At 35.6% G+C, this 16,577-nt stretch overlaps 1 protein-coding gene across 3 annotated transcripts in view; it reads left to right on the top strand.

The window, feature by feature from the left end:
* Positions 1-3,689, top strand: part of ITGAV (integrin subunit alpha V) — a 90,868-nt gene extending 87,179 nt beyond the window's left edge. For all 3 annotated transcript variants that reach the window (XM_010370303.2, XM_010370304.2, XM_030916367.1), the window contains one exon: positions 11-3,689. In XM_010370303.2, coding sequence (XP_010368605.2) covers positions 11-106 — 96 coding nt within the window. In that variant the 3' untranslated portion in view covers positions 107-3,689. The remainder of the gene's footprint in view (positions 1-10) is intronic.
* Positions 3,690-16,577: the final 12,888 nt, after the last annotated feature.

Genomic DNA, 16,577 nt, shown 5'->3' with positions numbered 1-16,577 from the left:
CAACTGACAGATGGGCTTTTTTAAACGGGTCCGGCCACCTCAAGAGGAACAAGAAAGGGAACAACTTCAACCTCATGAAAATGGTGAAGGAAACTCAGAAACTTAACTGCAGTTTTTAAGTTATGCTACATCTTGACCCACTAGAATTAGCAACTTTATTATAGATTTAAACTTTCTTCATGAGGAGTAAAAATCCAAGGCTTTACTGCTGATAGTGCTAATTGGCATTCACCACGAAATGAGAGTTATATTTGTCAACCTTCTCCTGATAAAGAAGTTCAGACATACATTTAATAACATAGAGTGACTTGTGTTTTTAGGTATTTAAATAATAAAATTTCAAGGGATAGTTTTTATTCAATGTATATAAGACAGTGCCCGATTTACTACTTTATATAAAATAGTACCTCCTTCAGTTACTGTTTCTGATTTAATGTATTAAATTTCATTTGTTGTTGTTGTTGTTGTTGTTTTAAAGCAGTCTAATTTGGACCTTAGCAATCATGTCTTTTGTATAGGTACTTAATGTTAATACATATTACACTACAGTTTACTTTTCAGGATACTGAAGACTTTATAACTGCATGAACTTAGATTTTTTTAATCACTTATATCGTGGAACTTTATAAACACATACATGATGCCATCAAAATTCTTGCTTTTAATAACAAAGGTACAATATTTTGTTTTCATATGAAAATTGGGTAGATCCTATAACACTTTTGTTTATATTAAATCCACAATATTTTATTACATTTTAACTTGTATAAATTTTATGTCAAATCCTTCAAGCCAACCTATACTAAAAACTAGTTCCATAATCACAAATGCCTCTTTTGTGTAATTGTTTAATTTCAACTGAATATCATAATGCTTAAAGCCATATGGAGTTGGAAATTATTTTCAAAGCATATTTATTTCATTGTTTTAGTCTGGCTATTTACAGTGTATAAAAAAGCATTTTTATTAAAATACTGTGTAGTTCTTTGAGATAGTTGCTTATGCTTATAGTAAGTAGTGCATTCTTAGAGTAGAGCAGAGTTTTTAGTTAGTATTAATTTATTTTCCCCCATTCATGTATTTTTCCTTATATTTCCAAAACTGTTACTGAGAATGGGTCAATATCAATGAGGAATCCTTATAGTTGACAGGAACCTGGACCCCTTACCCCAACTTTATGAGTAATGCTTGGAATAAAAACTCTTAAGGTGACTCACTGATTTACTTCTAGCAATAGCATAATGTTACAGGAATATTAACCCTGTTTAAGCAAGGTAATATGTAAAAACAGTCTTGGCAATCAGAATAACTTCTAAAAGATATTTTTATAAGCAGTTCAAGTTATTGAAAACCTTTTAAAGCTTTCTGAAGTTTGTTAGTATAAATTACTTTTCTAGGATTTTTAATAAAAGCCACATAGGTAGAAAGTTGTAGTTTTATATGGCTCTGTAGAGTGGTGAACCTTCTAGAGGAATATATGATTTATTCACAGTTTAAGGCCTGGGGATGATGATCAGTCATACCTATTTTTGTGTAATTACATCATGTTGTGCATTAGAAGTAGGAGAGTTTAATAGCTCTTTAACTGCTGTCCTCATTAGGTAATGATAAATATTTCCCTCAAATAATTGACTATTTTGCTGTGTTTTAAAAATAATTGAAATTTATCTTGCCATATCTCATAATTTCCTGCAGAAGTGACTGAGCTAATCTTAAGAAAATATTCATAAAATAGGAGCACATTTAGTTGAGGTATACAAGGTAGGACTATAGACGAGACTCTCTATTTTGCTTTAGTGAATTTCAAAAGTAATGGGTCTTGGAGTATAGATTTTTGTTAGTAGCTTGAAAAAGCTTAATCATATGCAGTAAATATTTTTATTACAATAAATTTAAAATTTTTTAAGAAAAATATTTTTATCCTAGGGCCAAGTGTTGCCTGCCACCAATCAGTAAGTTAATCTATAACAAATTTTACCTTAACAGTTTTACCACCTAGTAACAGTCATTTCTGAAAATATGTTGACTAGAAAGTCACTCTTTGACAAAAGTGTTAGGATTTGCATTTGTGCCATCTATTCATTTTATGGCATCTATCTTGAAAATAATCTTGTATTGGAGATTGAAAGATGCTGTAATTTGGAAATTAACATGATTTCTTAAATTACCTTTATGAAATATAGTTTTGTATAATAGCATAGATTTTCCTTCAAAAAATGAACATTTATATATCTACAAAAATATGGAGAAGTGTAATTTGAAAGCCTACTTTCTGAAGAAAATGTTGGGATTCTTTTTATCATGATTAAATATCAAAAACTTGCCCCATGAAAACTTTAAATTTCTAAAACATTTGAAATATTACTGTATTACATGTGATTTATTGAGAATAAAAATCTATTTTGAAGTATAAAATTCTTACGATCTGATTCAGTTTTAAGAAAGCATATAAATGAACTAGAAGATATTGAAAACATTTGACGTTGTTAAGAAATATACTGATTTTGATTTTTATATAGGTATTTATTTCAAAATTGATATTTTGAGAAAAATACATGTGAGTCATTTTTTTCTTTCTCTTTTCCCTTAACGATTATCACTGTAATTCTGAATCTGAAAGGTAAAACAATTAGTCAAAATATTATTGCCATCATTCTACCTGTGTTATGAAACTACTTATTCACAGTTAATTCTCATTAACACTTACATTTCCATAAAGAAAACTCAAGTGTTAGTAAAAGAGACTTTACTGGCTTAAGAGGGCTGTGAAAGATTTTTGATAGTGAATCATGACCCTAAAGGAGAGATTTGTGTGATAAAAGCATTGTATATAATAGATCAGTGATTTTTGTAAGGCAAACAGAATTCATAAGTTGGTAGAACTTCCTAAGTTGCAAAATGTAATGATGAGCTTGGTGGAGAAGAATGAATCGTTCTTGGAATACCTGTGTGCAGCCACTACCCATCTCAGTATCACCTTGTTTGTATTCTTGGATAGCTAGTATATGTAGTAGTTTGACGACTAAAGAAAAACACCTAAAATTTGAAACATGATTGTAGGATCAAAAAAGGTAGATGAAATTACTTATACTCAGTGTTTTGGAGATTATTCCTTTTAGTTTGTTGGTTGACTGGTTTGAGCAATAGAAATATGCAGCATGCAATATATGCTTATATTTCATTGTAATTTCTGATATATAATGAACTTCTTGGGAGAGGTACTGAATCTTTGATTTTTTTTGTCATTTTTCTCAAGTGCAATATAACAATGTAACCAAATCTAGATAATCTCAAAGTTGTCATTAATTTAGTAAGCCTAATATAAACAAATATTTGTATTATTTTTGTTAGCAGGAAAGAGTGATTAAGTGAGGTTATTTACCCCTAAATGGTCCATTCTGCATTGTATTTCAGGCTGGAAATGAATTATTCTTTACTAGTTTTGAAACACTTTGAAATATCCTAAGGTAACTTGGAAGCTGTGTAGTGTATCAAATTAATTTGCTACCTAATAACATAGAAAGTAAATATGTTTGTGGTCACCCACATTGGGTGAGACAGAAAATGAATCTGTTCTAAAATTTGTAATTTGCTAACTTGATTTGAGTTAGTGAAAACTGGTACAGTGTTCTGCTTGATTTCCAACCTGTAACTTGTGACTGTACAATAAACATAAACATATGGTGCCACTTTTGTGTATGGGGTTTATCCTTTCTATGATGTGTTTTTGTTTTTTAATTACATGAGCTAGCAATAATGAGCTAAAAGGATGACCTCAGAGAGGTAACTTTCTCTAAAACTTCAAATCTTGAATGTCAATTATTTGAAGAAAAGAAACACAAAAAGAGCAAAATGTATCACATTAAAATCCATCCTTAGAAAGAAAAATATGTATCTGCCTGAAATACAAGAATTATTTTATTTCTAAACAAACATTTCTAAATTCATTATGCTAACCTTTATTAATTTTACATTATCAGATTGCTTTTAAAATGCACATTTACATCTTTCTTTTATAATTTTTAATTATAGTGTATATATGCCATTGCATATATGCAATTGCAATATATATATGCAATTCTAGTATGAAAATACCTATTTTCATAAATGAAAAGTACCAAGAAGAAAATTAAGTTTTGAGATGCTTGGGAAATTACACTGAAGTAGCATAGTACACCACCATAAATTCCTATGGAAATAAAATAGAATATTGCCAGCATCCAGAAGCCCCCTTCTGTCTCTTTCTAATCATATCTCACCCCTGCCCTGCAAAAGTAACCACTGTCCTTACTTCTAACATTATATGCTTAGTTAGATATGATATTTCCCCTGGACCAGCAAGTCATAACTACCCCTATCCTGACCACCATACTTGATATTTTGGCTGTAATTAAGATGTAAAATGTATAGCACCTACCCATGGAAGTATTTTGAGTGTGAGAAGTAGAAAATGGGCAGAGCGTTTCTGTCCTGCCTGACTTACTAGTTGCTCTTAAGGATCAAATGAGAACACAAATGAAATGATTTTATTTTTTTGAGTCAGGTTCTTGCCATGTTGTCCAGGCTGGTCTCAAACTCCTGAGCTCAAGTGATCCGCCTGCCTTGGCCTCCCAGAGTTCTGGGATTACAGACATGAGCCACCACACACTGCCTGAAATCATTTTGAAAACTGTTCAAACCACTTGAGTTCAAAGCTCTTCCCAGTCACTTACAAGTTTTCCCTCTGTGGGAGTATCTTGGTCCACAGAGGGTAAATTTGTGAGGATTTTGTGAAAATGCAAGAAAAGGGGTTATCAAAGGCATATGTTAAGTGTTTATCCAGTAAGTCTCATCCATCATTCACTTGATTGGTCCAAGAAGAAAATTTTGAGCCACGGAATTCTCTTTTCCCAGATTAATTTTAAACATTCTTTGAACCTTATAATGGTGATAAATCATTAATGAGGAAAGCCATTATAGAGAGTTATATTAGTCTGTTTCACACTGCTATAAAGAACTGCCTGAAACTGGGTAATTTATAAGGGAGAGAGGTTTAATTGACTCACAGTTCAGCGTGGCTGGGGAGGCCTCAGGAAACATAATCACGGCTAAAGGCAAAGGGGAAACAAGGCACCTTCTTCACAAGGCAGCATGAGGGAGAATGAATGCAGAAGGAACTACCAAACACTTATAAACCATCAGATCTCGTGAGAACTTACTATTAAGAGAACAGCATGGGGGAAACTGCCCCCATGATTCAATTACCTCCATCTGGTCTCTTCCTTGACATGTGGGGATTATGGGAATTACAATTTGAACGAGATTTTGGGTGGGGACACAGCCAAACCATATGAAGAAACATTTTTGAACAGGCCTGAAATATAAAATTCAACCACCAGCAGCCATGTTGGCAAAAAGTGACAGAACTGTATGCATTTTAGAAAGAGAAATTATACCACTTATTTCTAAGAAGTAGCTTTCTTTGTTTTTTTGCTTTGGTGATATGTCTATTTATTATGAATAATTTATATAATAACAGCTAATAGTATAGATACTATATTGATACCCATTTTACTGATTTGAAAATCTGCTCAGAGAGTGATTAAGCTCACACACTAGCATGTGGTAGAGATTTATGCCCCCGGGTTGTTCTCTCTTAATGTGTTCTACAGTAGTGTCTTTCCTTGCACAAACCACCTAGCCCCTCCATACCTTTTTATTATACCCCTTATAATAGACATCATGATATCTACCTCGTTATGTAGTGTTATCTTTGGAAATATTAAATATATGCAAAGTACTTATATTAGTATATTAACATATTAGAAGACAGAATGATGGCTGGCAATATTTTCATACTACTGCCAAAAAGAGGTGATAAGGGCTTAAATAAACCAGGCTAGTAACAATTGGGAATAGAAAGGAGACATTTAGGATAATGTATGATGTAGAATCCATAGGTTTCTGGGTTAGGTGATTGGCTGGACTAAGAATTGAGACAGGAAATAGGAGCAAAGGGGCAGATATTTGGGGAAGAGCAGAGAGTTTAGGAGGGGAAAAGGTACATTACATTTGAGGTACTTATGGCATATCTAGATGGAAATTTCCAGCAGGTTCTTGTAAACATAAGCCTTGGTATTCAGGAGAAAGATCAAAGCCAGAGAAATAATATAGGTATTAGTAGAAGTTAATGGATGAGATTGGATGAGATGGTTCAGGAGAAAGGTGTAAAGTAAGGCAGACAGGAAGAAGGCAGTGCACTGAATTTTTACATTTAAAAGGAGGATGGGATGGCCAGGAGCCAGGATGATTAGCTATAGAAGTAAAAAGAAAGTCAAGAAAGACTGTGACACAGACCATAGGGAAACAAAGTAAGATGAATGAAGAAGAGTAGGTTATTGGTGACCTTACAGAGAGCCATTTCAGTGGCATGGTCAAGCACTAAACCCAGATTCCAGTGGATTTAGCAATGGATAGGCATTAGGCTTGGCTTGGCTTAGAAAGGAAGAGAAAGGGCTGTAGTTTGAGGTGAAAGCAAAAGTAGGAAAGTTCATTTTACAGATGGAAAATACTTGAGCAGTTTTATACATTAAGGGACAAAATACATTTTAAATGATGTGATGTAGATAAGGAAAGAAGGAAAGCTTGAGGAAAGCAGATCTAGAACATATTGGGAGAAGGAGGGTCAGAATTAGCATCAAGAGATGAGGTAGAACAATCACAGGGAGTATCTTGGATCAGGAGCAAAATCACAAGTTGAAAACAGTGGCCTGATGTTTTGTTTGGCCTCAAAGTATTTTAAAAATAAATGAACTAGTTGGCACCATTAATGTATTGCGAATACCCCAAAGACAGATATTCTGAATTCTAAGAGCTGCAGTATTCTTGAGGATAGGAGCCTGTGTTCTTGCTTGGATACAGCATTGGAACTGAGTAAGGTCTGCACTGAGATGGTCAAGCAATTTTGGGGTTACCATAAATCCTAGAGAGACTTCTGTTTATTTCATGAGACTAAGTTCTCATTACTCATTTGCCTAGCCATTGTAGGAATTTGAGTTTGTAACTCCTGATGAAGAGCCTGCTGAAATCATGAATGGATCAGAATTACCTGCTGAGTTTACCATACCAAATACTCTTTGGCTAGGTTATACCCCAAATACCTTTTGCATTTGTTCAGTCTGTTACTTGTACATAAGCTAGATCTAAAAACAAGGCAACCAGCTGGGCACAGTGGCTCATGTCTGTAATCTTGAGATATGGGGAGGCCAAGGTAGGAGGTTTGCTTGAGGCCAGGAGTTCTAGACCAGTCTGGGCAAGACAGTGAGAACCCCATCTCTACCAAAAAAATTTTTTTAATTAAAAACTTTCTTGTAAACAAAGCAACTTGATGACAGATATCATAATACTTTGATATGCTTGATTAGAAAAAAAGATTATAAATAATTTGAGTGACCAAGAACAGAACCATAGTCATTTAAAGTTTAATAGGGGTTTCTAATTTCAATAATGGCAGGATAGCTTTGTCAGATAACAATGATAAATTCTGAACAAAATACAGTGGAAAACAATTCTTTGAAGACATTGAAGTTACTGAAAGCAGGCTGAAATTGAAGGGGATTTAACTGTTAAAGAAGGCAGCTACACTTTCCCCTGAAGTTACTCCCTATGGTGCAGATAGAATACAACAGAAAGCTGTCTTTCTTTCCTGGAATGATGAGACTGCCACTATGGCTAGAAATTGAGGAGAAAAATCCACGAAAGGAAGCAGCCACAGGGTGGGAGGTGGGAACTACTTCCTCAAATCCTTGGCTGAACCCAGCACTGAGTGAGGCTATAAGGGGCCCAGAGGGAAAACAACAGAGGGAGAGCTGAAAGAACAGAGCAGTTATTCCAGCTACTACTGTCCACTGCACGAGAAACAAGAGATGGAAGTTCAAGTCTTACTCAGTTACAGGGCTTAGAAAAACCTATCTTTCCATTGAAACCCCATTGGATCTATGCCTTAGGAATAAGTAGTACATCCAAAGATTAATTAATTCACCCTAGGATGAAGGGTAAAGCCAAAACAGGCCCACCCTACCAAACCATAAAACCAAGCTTCCCCAAGTTTATGATACACTTGTAATTTAACTGACTGCTGGTAAAGACTTACTTTCAGGGGAAGATGACACAACTTAGAGACTCTGCAATGTATCATTCACAATGTTGTGGAGGGGAGGAGGGTGGGGAAGAATGGGAAGAAATGGGAAAATGTGAGAAAATATAACCCAGAGTTTTGAGAAAAATCAGTCAATAGAAACAGACCCACAAACAATTTAGCAGACATGACTTTATTTTTTTGTTATTTTTATATTTAAAAATATTTTATCTTTCAATTTGTTTTTACTTCAATAGCTTTTGGTGTACAAGTGGTTTTCGGTTACATGGATGAATTGTACAGTGGTAAAGTCTGAGATATGAGTGTACACTTCACCCGAGCAGTGTACATCATACCCAATGTGTAGTTTGCTATCCCTCACTCCCTCTCACCCTCCCCACTTCTGAATCTCCAGGGTCCATTCTCTATGCCTTTGTGTACCCATAGCTGACATGACTTTAAATAACTATGATGAAAATCCTCAAAAGTCTATAGGAAAACATGAATATTACGGATGAAGAGATGGGCATTTCAAGAAAGATTGAGAAACTAATTAAATACACTTGAATGAATATTTTAGGATTAAAAGTAATATCTCAAATCAGAAATCCATTGGAGGGGGGACCAAAAGTAGAGTGGGGTAGCATAGGATAAAAGATCAATGAATTTAGATCAACAGAATTTATCCAAACTGAAGCACAGAGCAGAAAAAAAAAAGAAAAAATAATTAATAGCCTCAGTGACTCGTGGGACAACCTAACTAGGTGGAAAAACAGTCTCAGAGAAAGAATGGGGCAGACAAATTATTTGAAGTCAAAAATTCCAAATTTGATTAAAAAAATAGCAGCCTACAATTCTGGAAGCTCAGTGAACCCTAAACAGGACAACTTTTAGGCACATCAAGGTCAAACTCCTAAAAGTCATAAGTTAGAAGAAGTTTGACTCCACCCCTTCTTAATGTTAACAATGCCCAGAGACTTCATTACTTGGCCAAGGCAGTTACTAGCAGAATTGGGACTAATGCTTACACATTCAAATTCCTGGTCCAGTATGCTTTCTGCTGTGCAACATTACCTAGATTACTAAACATAGCTCATAAAATAGAATTGCTGTTATCTAATGAATACGTTGCAATGCCCAAATATCAATTGGTGCAACAACAATATTTTTCCAAGTAATGTTTTATTCACTCTCTAAAGTGTTCTGACTTTCCTAGAAAGTTATTTGCCTATGGTCCCTTTCATATCATTTCCTTGTCAACCCTATTTTCCTGAAGCATGACAAATATATAATCGGTTTTAATAAAAGTAGTATTTAGGTTTTGACTTTGGTCATTACATAGCAATTTACCTTCACATTATTTAAAAATGCCTACTTTGTTTCAAAGTAATTAATCTCAAAGTTATTTTACTTCCTTTCTCAGATATTAGGTGTTAAAATGGAGTCTTTAGGGGTTACTTTTTAGTTAATCCTGTATTCAGAATATTAATTAGTTACCACTAAGTTATTCAAAAAGTGTCAACTGATCTACATTATTATTAGTAGTTTTCAATTTGGAGAATTATGCTCTTCACCAGAGTACTAGAAATCATTTTTGATCTTGTGTATGGTACATGGTAAATTTTTCATAGAAAATTCTGGTGGCTTATACTTTTTTCATCTTTGAACAATGCAGATAAAGTTGTTTTTGAGATTATAAGTGACATAAACATCTTTAAAATTCAGGGATATTATCACCTCTTCTGGAGACAAATCAGTAATTTTGAATTTTTCGATATACTTTAGTGAGGAAATAAAAAGGAAAAAAATTATTAAATAAGTAAATTTCCTATTTTGTAATACCAATTTTGACTTTCTGACTTGCACCTTGACTATTAAACCAGAACCAACCACTTCACCACCATGTGGTGCTAAATTACTAGCACAAACTGAACCAGAAAGGTCTTCTCTCAATCATTCCACAGGTATTTAATGATTCCAAACAAATAGAGATGACATACTAGTAATTAATTTCACTTTATTTCCAATGGACAGCCCTAGCCTTTCAAGGGAACCCTAAAGCAGCTGCAGTATAGCAGTGATTCAATGACAGAACTGAGAATCTGGTTTATTTACCATACAGAAAAAATCCCATCTTCTCACTTTTAATTCTCCAAATCCAGCTCTTCTCCCTACCAATTCTCTATCCTCTCCTAGTTGCATGCAGTCTTGTCACTGGATAAGCTTCATTACTTTATCATGTATTGAATGATAAATTAGTTTTACAATGCTGACAAATCCTTTTAAGGCACTTTGGATTTTAAAGTCCAAACTATGTGTAAGGTAACATATTCACAGCTTCTATGAATTACCTCATGTACATCTTTGAGGGGTATTTTTATGTCTACTGAAACGAGGTCAATTGTCCCATAGAACTGATATTTATGGTTTATTTTTAATAAACATAGAAATTGACCCTACCAGTCTTAAAACTTGAAAAATTTACATTTGTGTTATCTGAGTTCCTTTCTCAGGAAAGCACCAGCCGGCCTCCCAGAGAGTATCAAGGAACTGAAACTTAACAGATCATGGCATCTGGACAATGAGATCTCAGACCTCTTACTTGTCATGATTGCCTAACCAACCACTTGCTTCCTGTTGATCAACTTCTCTTCCTTATTCTTCCCTAATCTCCATTTTCCAACACATAGTTCCATTTCTTCCCTGCTATATAACCCTTAATTTTAGTCTAGTTTTTGAGGAACTGCCAAATTGTTTTCCACAGCAGCTGCACCAGTTTACATTTCCACCAGCAATGTGTGAGGGTTCCAATTTCTCCACATCCTTGCCAACACATGTTTTCCATTAAAAAAAATTATAGCCATCCTAATGAGTGTAAAGTTGTATCTCATTGTGATTGATTTGCATTTTCCTAATGACTGTTGATGTTCAGCATTTTTTCATATGCTTATTGGCCATTTTTATATCTTCTTTGAAAAGAATGACTATTCAAGTCCTTGGCCCATTTTAAATATTGTTGTGTTGTTTGTTATTTTGTTTTAAGTTGTAAGAGTTCCTTTTATATTCTGTAGGTTGTCTTTTCACTTTCGTGATAGTTTCCTTTGATTCATAAATGTTTTAATTTTGATACAATTCAATATATGTATTTTTCTTTCTTTTGTTGCTTGTCCTTTGGTGTCATATCTAAGAAATTATTGCTGAATCCAACATCACAGAAATGTATCCCTATACTTCTTTTAGGAGTTCTATGTTAGTTCTTATATTTATGTCCTTGATCCAATTTTAGTTAATTTTTGTAAATGATGTGAAGTAAGGCTCTAACTACATTCTGTTGCATGCAGCTATGGAGTCGCCCAACATGAACATTCCCAGCTGAGGTCAAACAAGACGCTCTTCCTTCTTGTTCAGCTCTTAAAGTGGAAATGTGTCCTTTCTGTGGTCTATTTAGCACCATATTTTTCACAGTTGTGTGCTTTTTTCCTGGTGATTTTGTTGTTTAAAAGGGCTCTCCAGTATAATACTGGAGTGCTGTCTAGTGCTCCTAAGTACCAGAAGGCTGTGATGTGCCTTATAGGCAAAATACAAGTGTTAGGTAAGCTTTGTTTAGACATGAGTTACAGTGCTATTGTCTATGAGTTCAATGTTATTGAACCAACAATATATATAATAAACATGGTGTCTTTAAACAGAAACAATAAACAAGGTTATATATTGATCTGTTGACAAAAATCTTGTGATGAGAGATTCACAGGAACATAATTTGGTATTTCCCCTAGGAAGAATGGTTCAGTATTTGCTAATTCAATGTTTATGGTGACTTAATAGAACATTGACTACCGAGAAAAATGAGAAGTGATTGCATATAACATGCATTTTGTTTTGTTTTTAATTTTTTTCTTTTTATCTTCAGGTGAACATCATGATCTAGAAATTGTATATATGTATAAGATACATATAAACAAAACAGAACAATCATATACAAGTTTAACAAAAGAAATAACAGTTAACATTTACCGAAGACTTCCTCTGGGCAGAAATTCTAAGTATTTCACATGTTATTTTATTTTGTTAGCTCCTTTAGGTTCTATTATTTCTTCCCCTATCAGTTGAGGAAATTGAGGCCTAGAAACTCATGTAAATTACATCACTTGTGAGTGGTTGATACCAGAGCAGTCTGATGCCATGATTCTCCACCCTTAACCAACAGTTCTGCCTCTTAAAATTATTTTATTGATTTATACAGCCAAGTAATCAATCAAACAAGCAATGTCAGGTATCACGGTAGGATCTGCTGACACAGCTGTGAGCATAATGGTCCTGGCTCTTGTGGGACTAGTGGTGGGGATACAGACAAGTAAATGCCCATTTTAAATAATAAGATCAAAACAGGAAATACGGGTTGCCATGCAAGCTCATAGCAGCGGCACCTAATCAAACTAAGGGGGTCAGGGAATGAATCCTGGAGGAAGTAATATCTAACCTGAACCCTTCTGGCTCTAGGGGAACTTGCCAGTTAAACAGGTAAAGGAGTAGACTTCTAGGCAGGGAAAATCACATATTTAAGATCTAGGGGCAACTCAAATCTAGTTCAAAGGAACAGAAGAAACTCCCGTGTGTGTGTGTGTGTGTGTGTGTGTGCAGGAAAATTTTTAAAATGAACCTGAACCTAAGTAGTCAGGGGACATATTGCAAAGGGCTTTGTAAATAATGTTACGAATTTTGGATTTGTGCTAAGAGTAATGAGGAGGTACCAGTAGGTTTTAAGTGGGGCAGAATTATATGTGTATAGTATTGTGCTTTGCTTTCTGATGGTTCTTGGGGCATTTTTCTAAAAATGATGAGTTTCTAACCTTAGTGATTACATTGTGTTTAGCATAAACTTTATCATGGACTATGTACCTGAAAATAACTTGCTGGATTAACTGGCATTTTTCATTCCTTTGTAAAACACACAGACTAACATTTAAGGCAAAGTAGTTATCAGCTTACATCTTCCTGAATGTCTGCCTGTGTTTACTCCTATCATTGGGTTGTGCCTGTGCCAAAAGTCAGTTATATTTTTCACAAACTTTTTCTTTTTCTTTTTTTGCCAGTTATATGTGTGATAAGGAATATATACAATATGGATTTGAAAGAAGTAAATTTTTCCTATTAAAACTAAGTGTAGGCCAGGTGTGGTGGCTCACACCTGTAATCCCAGCATTTTGGGAGGCCAAGGAGGGCGCATCACCTGAGGTCAGGAGTTCAAGACCAGTCTGGCCAACATTGTATTTTTAGACTCTACTAAAAATACAAAAAGTAGCCAGGTGTGGTGGCATGCACCCGTAATCCCAGCTACTCAGGAGGCTGGGCAGGAGAATCACTTGAACCTGGGAGGTGGAGGTTGCAGTGAGCCAAAATTCTTCCATTGCACTCTAGCCTGGAAGACAAGAGTGAGACTCTGTTTCAAAAAATAAAATAGAATAAAATAAAATAAAATAAAATAAAATCTAAGTTTAATACTAAGTATATGAGAAAATCCTACAAGCTTGGGGAAAAAATTGAACATAGAATGACTTGGCACTCTGATTGTGTGGCAAGGGTCTTTGAGAACTTCCACTTAAACTAAACCTGCAAATTATAGTGGTGTATCATAATTGTGGTTTATGACTTCCAACTCTAGGATGTGGTTGAATACTCAAAGAAAAATTCTTGGCCCTACATCAAAAGATTCATGAACGAATATGTATTTATTTATCTTGGGTAAAATAGGTGGTTTAAGATATATTTAGGAGGTATTGACTTTGGTCTCTTGATGAATGTTTTTCATTTGCCAAGTACTAGCCCCAATTGCATCAGATAATATGGCTTTTTATATTGCACAGAAATTAAGCATAAACTACACAAATAATGAAGCACTTAAAAACCATTTAAATACTCTTGATTGACAACACTTATCTCTTGAAACAGTCCATAGTAGTGAAAGATTTGAGGTCCACCCTCTACTGGGGTCCATGACCCACTGGCTTTGCCTCCAGAAGATCTGCTTCTACTATATTAAAAATAACTTGGCTACCCCAAGGCAGGATGACAGAAATCCTGGCAGCATTCCTTTCCTTCTCATCCACCAGTCAGGTTTTTGGAGCCATTTCCGTTTTCTCCTTTCTTCTCTCCAGGAGCAGAGGTAACTTGGAAGAGATTGCAATAAAAACAGCTTGATGAAACTAATGGAAACTTGCTGCCTTCAGCTCTGGAGCCCCTCCCCGAAGGGCTCCTGCCTCACACAGACCAGGGAAAGAAAGTCCTGATGGAAGAATGATGCTTAGTGTGAGTGGCCTCACTTTAGTGTCTATTTTCCCCAAAATTATGTGGTCCATATACCTAATTTTTGTTTAAAACTCACTAAAAAAGCAATACAAACTCACAGCAGAAGTCTCAAACGGTGCAGAAAGGTAAAGTCACACACTGTAAATGGAGCCTCTGGCAAGACACGGAGCCTCTCTGATCTCCAGTGTCTCCATTTGCTAAATAGGATAATGAGAGCTAATTTGTAGAGATGATCTGAAGATATAATGAGATAATATATGCAAAATGCCTATTGTTATTTTATTTATGGTTATTGTGTCAGTCCATTTTCTTTATGTCAGCCCAGTGACATAAAGAAAAGCGGTTTACTTTGGATCAGTTCTGCTGGCTGTACGATGGAACTGTGGTGCCGGCACCTGCTCTGGTGAGACCTTAGGAAGCTTACAATCATGGTGGATGGTGAAAGGGAGCCAGAGTGTCACATGATAGGAGAGGGAGCAAGCGAGAGAGAGAAGGGAGTTGCCACACTTTTAAACAACCAGATCTCTTGTGAGCTCAGAGCAGGAACTCAGTCATTACCATAAGGAGCGCACCAAGCCATTCATGAGGAATTCTCTCCTATGAACCAAAGACCTCCCACTAGGCCCCACCTCCACCATTGGAGGTCACATTTCACTATGAGATTTGGAAGGGACAAAACATCTAAACCATTAGTTATATATACACTATTTTCATCTGCTTAACCAAAAAATACTTTTCCAGTACTGAGAAGTTTGTTGTTTTCCAGCATATTGAAAACACGGGGAGGGACAAGGTAAGAATGATGAGGGTGGAAAAGGACAATGAACTACGATGGTAAATGGGGTGATGTCACAGCAGATGACATTTATATTGCACTATGAGATGTCCCACAGGTTCTCCAAATACAAAGAGACCACAACTGAACAAGCCAGGGCTCATTACTCTAGGCCAGTTAATGTTGATAAGGTCATAAGCCGCCATCAAAGATCTCAATTTGTCAATTTAGGTGTTCACACTAGGCACATCTCCTCCTCTTCCCAATTAACCGTATCTGTTTATTGTAGTCTTATATACTGTGTCTCCTACTCTTTTCCTTTTCAGTTTCAATGACCTTTGGCATCTCCTCATGGGTTTTGGCAAACATCTCTAAACTGGCATCTTCCCTTCCAATTTATCCCCCTTTAATCCATCTGCCATACTGAGAGCAAAGTGATTCTTCTAAAATGCACAACTGGTAGCAAGTTTCTTCCCTGATTAATTTCTTTCATTATCATCTACAGTGTAAATTTCAATTTCTGTATACAGCATCTAAGTTTATTCCAGAAGTTAACAAATGTTAAGTCCTTAAGCACGCAGCAAGTACTACAGAAATCCTTGTTATTACTATTATTTTTTAATGACTGGTCTCCACTCTGCTCTTCAATCTAAAACACTGTCATTCCTCCATTAGAATAATTGTTTACACTTTTCCAAGCCCACTGTGCTTACACACCTCTGGGCTTCACACACACACACTTCCACATTCCTGATTTCTCCCGCGTGGAAGTCTTACTCTTTTTTATATTCTACCTCCCCTGGTGTTTCACAGCGCCTACATACACGAGATATTTTCTTCCAATTCTGAGACGTCTGGACTTGTACTGCTTTTCTGTTTGTAGCACCACATTGGGTTCTAATTTGTTTCTGTGTTCCTCTCCCCTAATAGATGATGAGCTCCTGGAATGCAGGGATTGTATTTTACTTATTCCAAACACCTGAGGAAATGCTGGCGCATGGTAAGCAACTAGTATTTGGTAAGATTTTTTTTTTTTTGAACAAATGAAAAGGGTAGGCTAGAATTAGACAAAATGTAATTAAGAATATTTTATGATATGGAAAGAAATTCCCACTAGGGTAGAGAAAAGACATTTAGTCAAAATCTGGCGCGCTGCAGTTTAACTTCTAGCTAACCAACCAGTGATGGCGGTGATGCAGCAAAGCCTATTTGGTTGAGATCCTGGCCTTTTGATCCGTTGGTGTCACGTTATGTGCTGGATGGGAGTAATCAATATACCACCTTCCCTGCTACTTTGGGCTCAGGTGGAGGGAATTTTATTCCACTCTCTGCAAATCTTCCCCGTGCCTCAGTGGGAAGTGGAGACTGTGAGGGTCTACC

This window comes from Rhinopithecus roxellana, chromosome 14 (genome assembly GCF_007565055.1).
Source record: "Rhinopithecus roxellana isolate Shanxi Qingling chromosome 14, ASM756505v1, whole genome shotgun sequence".
NCBI classification, from domain to species: Eukaryota; Metazoa; Chordata; class Mammalia; order Primates; family Cercopithecidae; genus Rhinopithecus; species Rhinopithecus roxellana.
The sequence above is the reverse complement of the archived record's forward strand: the minus strand, read 5'-3'. Positions and strand labels throughout refer to the sequence as shown.